General features: G+C 39.4%; 1 protein-coding gene and 1 pseudogene across 1 annotated transcript; both read left to right on the top strand.

Moving 5' to 3' along the window:
• The first annotated feature begins 333 nt into the window (after nucleotides 1-333).
• LOC117963214 (protein PML-like) lies at nucleotides 334-3825 on the top strand. The gene is made up of 4 exons (XM_034902414.2): nucleotides 334-477; nucleotides 1662-1707; nucleotides 2473-2563; nucleotides 2762-3825. Exons 2-4 carry the CDS (start codon nucleotides 1693-1695, stop codon nucleotides 3334-3336), a joined length of 681 nt encoding a protein of 226 aa, XP_034758305.1. The 5' UTR covers nucleotides 334-477; nucleotides 1662-1692; the 3' UTR covers nucleotides 3337-3825.
• Nucleotides 3826-7912: 4087 nt separating this feature from the next.
• LOC131699113 (protein PML-like) lies at nucleotides 7913-10839 on the top strand (annotated as a pseudogene).
• The last annotated feature ends 241 nt before the right edge of the window (nucleotides 10840-11080 follow it).

The following is an 11080-nucleotide window of genomic DNA, read 5'->3' as shown; positions in this document are numbered from 1 at the left end:
CTTTCTGATATTTCTGGAATGAATACTCAGGGTAACCACACAAAGAACAAAGTCCAGATGGCAAGGAACACACAATACATAAAAACATTCAAATACATAGGACCTGTGTCAAATACCCTATGCTGTACGTTTTGTGACGGATACTGCAAAACACACTACATTAAAGTCATTTCAGATAATTCACTGCAGTAAATAGTAAAGAACGAGTAAATATTGTAGTATCACATACAGTATCATAGTAATCTGTAATTGAAGAAGGCAATATTTTTTTTTTAATTTCAGGGAGACCTAAGGAAAACCTATTACAATTGGTTAAATGAATATTAGTAAGGGAGACCACATCCTATATGATCGCTTTCGACAACGCCCCTGCTTACTCATAATATTAATGGTTGTGCGTAAAGAATAAGGACATTCTAGCTTTTCAGTCTTGAACTTTGAACATCTGTCCGATAAACGTCTATTCACCGGTAACTGGTAAGTGTTTCTGTATATATCTTTTTTAGTGGTTTGTTAATTAAACCAATTTTAAAACTTTGCTTAGAACTATTTTCGTCTTCAGTAAACTTTAGCGGTAATAATTACCAACATGTTTCCCCCTAGACTAGTTGAGTGTATTCAATCCGCAGTCCAATTCATTTTCAAAAGCACTCCGGTAGAATATACTGCAATTTTCTGCAGTGTTTCGATTTTGATTATACGGTACTTATTGTGAAAATACTGATTTTGTATGTTTTAGTAACTTTTCTCTGTCGTAACGTTTGCTGTGGTAAATTTGAAGGGTAATTTCGCGATTTACCTACTGTAATATTTTCTTCCCACGGCTAATCATTTGCCATGCGTAACAGATGTGTTTACCGTGCTTGCTCTGCTTTTCCATTGTAAATGACAGCACTTTTCTGAGTACTACAGTGGCATGCCCCCCGAGAGAACACAGATAACACGTCTGCCCAAATCAATGTACTGTATCAGGGTTTTTTTTTTATGTCACCTGCCGCTGCACCTTACAGTTTTATAGTTACTTCATGGAATATTATTCAACAAACAGGAAGTTATGAAATGAGAGCTGGGAATTGGAAACTTTAATTCCGGATTGCCCTAAATCGAAACTGATTTAACTTCAGTACGTATGCAGCAGTCAGAGTATCTCCTCCCACTTTATTAGTAATTGCAGCGGTATAACTGTATAATGTACTATATTAAAACACTTTTTAAGTATACTTACAGTAAACCACACGGGTTGATGGAAATTCTGCCTACAAGTGACGCCCCGAAAGTGAAATGTTTTGTGTGGAAGTTGTTTAATCGTTATGGAACTACCCGTTATTAAATGTTTACCCTATTAAAAGCATAGCAAAGTGTAATGAAGCACAGTGAAAGCATGGTAAAGCATATGTGAGCACGGGAAAGAAAAGCGAGGTATGGCAAATGCATATTAATAAACGTGTCAAACCAGGGTAAACCAGTTTGGTAAAACTGGAAACATTGTCATTGAATTTACTATTTCTAAAAGGAAACCATGCCAAACAAAAATATTATAGGAGCTGATATGTTCCATTGCAGTCAGAGCTTTTTACATTTAAATAGACTAATGTCACAATCTTCCATAAGGGCTTTCAAAACACTGAAAGTTAAACACCTGAACACTTTTTCCCTTTTAGACCTTGTGAGATACAAAGTGCAGAATCAGAAATGCAATCGGATTGGGTAAGAAAGCATCATGGTTTTGTGTCTCTTTTGTTTTTGTTTTTGTTTTTTGTTTAACAAGATTGCAACAGGAATATACAGATACCACCTGTTTATTTTTAGACATTTTCAATCTGTTTTTACATGGACGAAATGAAGTGTTTATCACAGCTTTTACTGGTTCTTTCTGCTGTTGCCCAAAAGTACTGTTATGCAGTTTTGATGTGGTGAGACATCCTGTAAACTGCCCAAATCAAATAACAGCACAGCTGGTGATCACACTGTGCACTGTACTGTACTGTACCTCTATTGAAACAAACACAGTAAACTGCATCATGAACATGTTAAGTGGACTCAAAGTAGGTAGAAGTCTCCATTGATAAATCAAAAGAGAATACAAACAAACCAGTGTGTTTTAACAGTGTTCATCTGTTAGAACTTAAAAATTAGGACCCCTAGATCAATTACTAATGGAGCAAAAAACACCTTCTTAATGTGTTTGAAATAATGTCTTAAATTTGAAAACAGTGATTCAAAGAATCAAAACTAAACAGTACTCTGTGTGATTGTTAATCAAACCTTGAAATAAATTAAAAACACACATTACAGTTCCATGTTGGTTCATTCTGCTAACAGGGATTAATCAAAAACACTTTGCCTGCCCAGCATGAAGTCCTATAACATCAATGAAAAAAAACTTACAGGCTGAAATGTGGTACATGTAGGGGTTAATCAAGGTAGGAAACATTGCTACTCTTAACACAACTTGTCTACTCTTGCCCAAAGAGATCTGTTGTGCAGGAGGGTGCAGGCATGTCTTGTGATCAGACAGAAGACGACACTCTTGTGTTCTTTGACTTGGAGACCACCGGACTGGGTAATTTTTCTTGCTTTATTGAATTTCAAAGCTGAGTTTCTACCAGCACCACTACATAATAAAGTAGTGGTTCTTGTATTTTAGCTACAGAACTGGAAAAGGTAAACTATAGTTCTCTTAAATATTTATACAGGATGTGACTTGGAATCAAAGTCAAACAACATAATCAGACAGCTGCATTATTTGCCTTTTACACAGATATCTTTCATTGTGATATTATCCAAGTGTCTGCTATCAGTGGGGATAAGATCTTCAATGTCTACACGTATCCTCGCCAGCAGATCTCTGAGGGGGCCTCTGCTGTCACTGGATTCACTGTCGCAAACCAAACACTATTCCGACATGGTGTTCCCATGGAGACAAAGACCCACGAAGAGGCCTTGACAGACTTCCTGGCCTTCCTTGGCACATTGCACAGACCCATGCTCGCAGGTCACAATATCAAGGGGTTTGACTGGCCCATTATGGCTAGGCTTTTGCGTGAATTACACCTGATAAACAAGTTCAATAAAGTGTTGACAGGATTCCTGGACACACTAACCTTGGCCAGAGACCTCCTAAGGAACTCTGGTGTCAAGAATTTTAAGCAGGAAACTCTGGTGAAGGCGATTTTGAAGAAATCTTACAACGCCCACGATGCAATGGAAGACGTTAAATCTCTGCAGGAGCTCTTCTATGCTTTAAATCCTACCCCGGCGAAAATGGCCAGGCACTATATAAGTCATGGGGAGATGACCCATCACATAAATTATGGTTTGCAAACCAAAAAGTGAGGAATACTGTTTATGACTCAGGGAAGCTGACATGAGCTTGAAGGAAGCACAGCACCTCACTTTTATAAAGGTATAAAAATAAATATGAAATAATAAATGCTTGGGCTATATACTTCAAAATCGCTTCATAAAAATTAATAATATTTAGAGCTGTAGCTTGCTGATGGCAAGAAGGATATATCAATTATGGTACATCTGTGTTTTTAAAATCAACTTCTGAATCTGTTTTGAAAAGGGAAGTTTCCTCCTACAGGTGTTTTCAGATTAAGGTTTATTAAGGTTTGCTTGTGTGTGAATGTATGTACAATTCAGATTAAGGTTGGTGTGTGAATGTATGTTCAGTTCAGATTAAGGTTTGATTGTGTGTGAATGTATGTTCAATTCAGATTAAGGTTTGTGTGTGAATGAATGTTCAATTCAGATTCAGGTTTGATTGTGTATGACTGTATGTTCAAACTGCTAAAACCTATCAACTCTCTTGGTTGTTGTAAGATGTTTTTTTTTTTTTTTTTTTTTTTTACCTATTTCAATAATAAAACAAATAATAAACAACTTTGTGTTTTATTTGAACTGTGTTGTTTAAATGTACTTTGTGGTTTGGCAGTTTAAGACATTCTGTTTTTTTTGTTTTTTTTTTGTAGCTAACAAAATAAATTCCATAAAGTTGTGCACTTCCATTCTATACTGTATATCTGTTTCAGTGCCCTCCTCCTACAATACCCCAGCTACAACACTTGATGTAAACCTTTGCAATGCAGATCTATCCTTAGTGATCAGTGTAACAGGAAATAACACAAAATGTAACATGTAACATGTAACATATTAACGAAATAAAACGAAATGCAAATATAAAAAGAAATAACACAAAAAAACATTATAAAACAAACATAGAATGACATTTTTAAATTGGGAGGTTTATACAAAAAATACTTTAAATAAATACTTGCAATCGTAGTTGTCAAGGCTCAGCCGTTACCATAGACACGGTCTGAAGGGAAACGGAAGCTCTGACTAGCACTTGCGCAGATGTGTAATTTGAAGTGAGTCGTTTTGGAATTAAAATTGTGATGGAAAAGAGAACCGCGCATAACAATTAAACAACGCTGTAAAGAATTTGAGGGGATGTATGCAGCTGACAGTGACAAAATAATAATGTGCAGATTTTGCAATGACGGCTGGAATGGGAATAGAAAGATACCATTGTTACGCATTCTTTGTTTTATGAAAAGTTGTGAAAACTTTGCACTGGAGCAAACACTAGTTTGGTTTTGAATTAATTTGAATGAATGAATGAATGAATGAATCTGTTTTGCTTAGTGTTTAAATACTGAGAAACCCCAAGCTTGTTGTATGCTGCTTCAGTGTAATGGGATTGAAATACAATTCCTATCGCTTTTTTAATGGGTAGATTGCTGTAAGTAGGTAGTTCAACTAGACAGTAAAAACATAATGTTAGCGACATATTAATTTGCATAAGTTTTGTTTCTTTAAAATAAAGCAAGATACAATGCACTACTGTATATCACTTAACTAGCAACAGTAATATTTTACACTTTTAAGCTACAATTTAGCTTCTGTGATTCCATTTGGATGTCCTTGTATTTTGTACCTCTGCTTTTGCAATCCATATATTGCTGAAATTAACAAAGAATGACTCAGAAACAAAATTTAATTTATAAAACAACATATTACAACACTTTGAAACTCTTTGAAAATACCAGCCACCCATGAAAAGACACTGCTTAATCTTCAGGGTGTGGGTATCTGCTTGTCAAAACATAAATCATTATTTGAAATGTTATACATGAAGGAACAATTGTTTTCCATGGGTGCAAACATGTGAAGGCCCGATCCACTCCCAACACATAGAACTCCAGGGATAAATTCCAGTTGGCCATCCGTTTTCTGACAGGAAAGCAATACAGTGTTTGGAAGCAGGTAAGGTTTAAGATGAAGTAAAATCTCTGCATATTCTAAACGATTTACAGAAAAGGCTGTGCTTGGCTTGGCAACTAGAAAACTGTTTATCAACCAGAAATTGTAAATAGAAAAAATTGCGGAAAGAGATCAGCTTAAATGTTTTTTTTCTTTGGTTTGTATTATGGCATATAGATTTATATTGCCAGAATATACAAAATAGGTTCAACTATGTGGATCCATGCAGTTTATGAGAAGTACAACATATGTTTTTGTTTCTATTTTTGGTTGTACCTTTTTATTACTGCACAGTAGAGTAAGTGAAAACCACACGCTTTGTTCGTGCGGCTGACACATCTACTGATCATTAACTTACCGGTATACCTAAGAAGGCTTCATTGTGTCCATGTTTACTGTCACGCTGCGGATTCCGAACGAAGCGTCACATTGGCTCTGGCGATCCCGCGGGGGCAAAGTTGGCCAGTTGCCTCGAGCGGGCACCAGCAGTGATGGCCTTTGTCGTCCAGAGGCTGGTAGCGCGGTGACATCCGCTCTCCAGGTCCTAGGTGGTAAAGAGGAAAGTGACTTGGTCGCTCACTGAACCTCCGGAGCTGTGAGGGGAAAACATAATTGGACATTGTAAATTGGAGGTAATATAATTGGGCACTCTAAATCAAAAATAATATTTAAAAAAGTGCTATCACCAAAAACATTATTAATTGTACTTTCACAAATTATATAATATATATATAATATATACACACACAGTATTGTACAAAAGTTTTAGGCAGGTACGAAAAAATGCTGTAAAGAAAGAATGCTTTCAAAAATAGACATATTAATATAGTTTATATTTAACAATTAACAAAATGCAAAGTGAGTGAACAGAAGAAAAATCTACATCAAATCAATATTTGGTGTGACCACCCTTTGCCTTCAAAACAGCATCAATTCTTCTAGGTACACTTGCACACAGTTTTTGAAGGAACTCGGCAGGTAGGTTGGCCCAGACATCTTGGAGAACTAACCACAGTTCTTCTGTGGATTTAGGCAGTCTCAGTTGCTTCTCTCTCTTCATGTAATCCCAGACAGACTCGATGATGTTGAGATCAGGGCTCTGTGGGGGCCATACCATCACTTCCAGGACTCCTTGTTCTTCTTTATGCTGAAGATCGTTCTTAATGACTTTCGCTGTATGTTTGGGGTTGTTGTCATGCTGCAGAATAAATTTGGGGCCAATCAGATGGAATACCTCCCTGATGGTATTGCATGATGGAGAAGTATCTGCCTGTACTTCTCAGCATTGAGGAGACCATTCATTCTGACCAAATCCCCAACTCCATTTGCAGAAATGCAGCCCCAAACTTGCAAGGAACCTCCACCATGCTTCACTGTTGCCTGCAGACACTCATTCGTGTACCGCATTCCAGCCCTTCGGCGAACAAACTGCCTTCTGCTACAGCCAAATATTTCAAATTTTGACTCATCAGTCCAGAGCACCTGCTGCCATTTTTCTGCACCCCAGTTCCTGTGTTTTCGTGCATAGTTGAGTCGCTTGGCCTTGTTTCCACGTTGGAGGTATGGCTTTTTGGCCGCAAGTCTTCCATGAAGGCCACTTCTGACCAGACTTCTCCGGACAGTAGATGGGTGTACCAGGGTCCCACTGTTTTCTGCCAATTCTGAGCTGATGGCACTGCTGGACATCTTCCAATTGCGAAGGGAACTAAGCATGATGTGTCTTTCATCTGCTGCAATAAGTTTCCTTGGCAGACCACTGCGTCTACAGTCCTCAACGTTGCCTGTTTCTTTGTGCTTCTTCAAAAGAGCTTGGACAGCACATCTGGAAACCCCTGTCTGCCTTGAAATTTCTGCCTGGGAGAGACCTTGCTGATGCAGTATAACTACCTTGTGTCTTGTTGCTGTGCTCAGTCTTGCCATGGTGTATGACTTTTGACAGTAAACTGTCTTCAGCAACCTCACCTTGTTAGCTGAGTTTGGCTGTTCCTCACCCAGTTTTATTCCTCCTACACAGCTGTTTCTGTTTCAGTTAATGATTGTGTTTCAACCTACATATTGAATTGATGATCATTAGCACCTGTTTGGTATAATTGTTTAATCATACACCTGACTATATGCCTACAAAATCCCTGACTTTGTGCAAGTGTACCTAGAAGAATTGATGCTGTTTTGAAGGCAAAGGGTGGTCACACCAAATATGGATTTGATTTAGATTTTTCTTCTGTTCACTCACTTTGCATTTAGTTAATTGATAAATATAATCTATTAACTTGTCTATTTTTGAAAGCATTCTTACTTTACAGCATTTTTTCACACCTGCCTAAAACTTTTGCACAGTACTAATATATATATATATATATATATATATATATAGCAATGTATGTGCATTTCCACTTAAAATAATTCTCAATGTAAACACCCATAAGTTTTGCTTACCATGTTAAAAACACAGCAAACATAGTTAATACACATGATATAAATGGGTTTATAGACTGTATTGCTTGGTTATAATTGGGGCTGCAGACTGCATTTAATGTTTTCAGTGTTCATGTACCAGGCCCAGGTTACTATATCCTGACACTTATTTATATGTCCCTCCCCCTCAATTCAATTTCCTATCTCATGCCTCCAGGTCTCAGGCATGATGGAGAACAAAGAGAATATTGGGGATTCATTAAACAGCAAGGAGAGTGATAAAGGCACACCATTGTTAGAATGTGCTGGCTGTTTCCCAAGCCCAGCTCCTGCAGCAGACCAGAACATCCCTGTAGAAGACCACTCCATTGTGTTCTTTGACTTGGAGACCACTGGACTAGGTATAGTTGTGTTTTTTTGTTTGTTTTTTTTTTGGTTTTGTTTTGTTTTTTTGTGAGGGAAGCGGCTTTGTCTTGTCTTGAAATCAACACAGTAATGAATGGATTTATTGAATACCTGCCGATAAATACTTAAAGGTAATTCCGAGTACAAGTTTTTGCCCACCCCTGCTGTACACCAAGTTGTGTGCTTGTACTTTTTTCTGTGTCCACTTAGTTTAGATTTTTTTTTCTTTTAAGGTGGTGAAAACTTTGGAAGAAACACTGCAAGACTTAAATAAATGTACACTGTGGTTCTTTCATAGTTTGTAACATTACAGCAGCTGTTCTTCTTGGTGAATCAGTGCCTTCTATATTATTCCTATCACTTGTCTTTGCGATTTGTTAGAAGACCACCTGAAGTATAACAGATATTCACTTTACAGCGTAGTTATGTACTGTAACAGGTTATTCATAATGTATATCCACAAAAAGTGACAGAACCAAAATATTATCTGCATAAGGCTTAATAAATCTCAGACATAAGAACATTGATTTTAAAGCGTTGGTTCTCAAGCATTTTAAGTGTTCAGATATAACTGCTGCTTCCATGCAGGGTCAAAGTGTGACATTATCCAGCTGTCTGCTGTCTGCATGGAAAAGTCCTTCAATGTCTACATGGTTCCCAGAACACCAATCATGAAGGGGGCATCTGCTGTCACTGGATTCACCGTCAGGAGATGCAAGCTGTATCTGCATTGCCGTCCTGTGCAGACGAAGACCCACAGGGACTGTTTGATGTCATTCCTGGCCTTCCTTCAAGCATTGGACCGGCCTCTGCTAGCAGGTCACAACATAAAGAGGTTCGATTGCCCTATTTTGGCCAGGGTCCTTGAAGAATTCCAACTGAATGAGGAATTCAAGCTATTGGTCTCAGGCTTCCTGGACACCCTTATCTTAAGCAAAGACCTCCTGCAGAACACTGGCATCAAGAGTTTTAAGTAGGAGAACCTGGTTAAGGAGCTTCTGAAGAAATCCTATCCTGCACACAATGCTCTGGAAGATGTCAAAGCTTTGCAGGATCTCTACAGTGCCCTAAGGCCTACCCCAGCGCAAATAACCAGCCACCTATTCACTCTTGACCTGTCCTGCTCTTGCTGTAATGCCTCGGCAGTGTCCATGTGCTTCGAGTGCAAGAAGTTTCTGTGCCAGAAGTGTTTTGAAGCCCACCGGGTGTTCACTGCAAAGGGCAGTCACTCAGTTGAGAGCTTGGAGTCCTTGAAAGAGATGGGCTTCCAGGAATTCCTGACCACTGCTCGGAAAAAGAGGCTGCCCTACTGCCCCGACCACGACAAACAGACAATCAGGTAATTGAGTTCTTCTTTTCTGAGTTACAGTCGATACTTCATGTACATTTAGAGAACCACTTGTCCAATTGTGTTGCATTTAATGTATCATTATCTGGGGGTCTGAGGATAATGTCTCTCTGTATTTTTACCGATATCTATAGAATGGCTTATTGACTCATAATAGTATCTTCGGGGGGAGGGGGGAGGGGGGAGGGGGCGGGGTATGGAGGCGCCATGTTCACCACATGTACATATAATATCTAGAGAAGTGCTTATTCTTGGCTGTGAAACTCTGTGTCTTTAAAACAGCATGGGACTAGCACTTAACTGGCCCTGTTTTCTCATCATAGCATCTTTTGCCGATCGTGTTCCAAATCCATTTGCTGTACGTGCACAGTCCTGGCTCACAAGCTGCATGACTATGCTGACATCAAGCTGGAGGCCCAGCTGCAGAAGCAGGACCTCACCCAAATGTCCACCACGCTCGTGGAAAAAGAGAAAGAATTTGCCAAAATCTGCCAGGACCACTTGTCTCTACAGGACCGCAGTCAGCACCATAAGAAGGAGCTGGTAGAGCAGATCAAAGCGTCGGTGAAAGAAGCCTTGAGGAAGGTGGAGGAGAAGGGAGACACACTCTTGGAAGAGCTGGAGGGCCTTTACACAGTCAGGGAGGTTGAGATCAAGGGCAGGATCGTTCAAACGGAGAATGTGCTGAGGAGAATCGAAGCCAGCAGGGGTCTGGTTGACAACATGATCACCTACGCAGCTTGGAAAGAAGTGATGGAGATGCAGGATTTTGTGAAGTCGGCTCTGCGGCAGCTCCAGAGTGAACAACCCTTGAACGTGGACTCAGAAGAAACCACAGTGCGATTTATCCAAACCACCCAGGAACCAAGTGAATTACTGGGCAGCTTGGTAGTGAGTAACTGTGAGTGTTGAACTTCATCTTGATTGCTTTGCTAGGGGAGGCGAATCAAACCAGTATGCTGTACATGAACTGTGTTTCCACTGCTACAAACCCTATCCTAAACATCATTCTCAATGGACTGCTGTCTTCTGTATAGCTTGTGTTTGTCAGGGTTGCACATTTTCAATATTTCATTAACAAAATGAACAGTTTTGCATGGATGGTGCCAAATCACATGAAAGCAGCATTAATAACATATTGTAATATAATTGTTTTTAATGTTGCATGTTTGAATAAATAACCTTGTTCCATGTTGTACATGTATCCCTGCTGGGCGGTGTTGTGTTACTGATGTACTTTGTTCATTTCTGATGATTGTGAAGGCTGCCATTCCGATAGCTTGGAAAAGGGAGAGAGAGGAGGAATGGGATCCGGAACCAGATTCAGAACCCTGGATCAGCATGGAAACCAGCCTGGGTGCATGGTCCAGCACATCCCATAGAGAAGGATCAGCTGCTAGCACAGCCCTGGCTTCTCCAGCGGACCACGAAGAGCCCAATACAGAACCTCTTGGGCACGATACAGGGGAAAAGGGTAAGCTGGTTATAACCGTTAAACTGTTCTACATCAATGACAACCTCACACTGTGGTAAAACTGAAAGGAAGTCAAGGAGACAAACGGCTTGGCTGCTCACTTCATCAAACTGTTTTGTGGCACTGCCTTAACCATGCCACAATATAAGTGAATGTGTGTAGGTGTC

Source organism: Acipenser ruthenus, chromosome 21 (assembly GCF_902713425.1).
Source record: "Acipenser ruthenus chromosome 21, fAciRut3.2 maternal haplotype, whole genome shotgun sequence".
Lineage (NCBI taxonomy): Eukaryota > Metazoa > Chordata > Actinopteri > Acipenseriformes > Acipenseridae > Acipenser > Acipenser ruthenus.
Note: the sequence above shows the minus strand (reverse complement) of the source record. Positions and strands in the feature narration are given on the sequence as shown.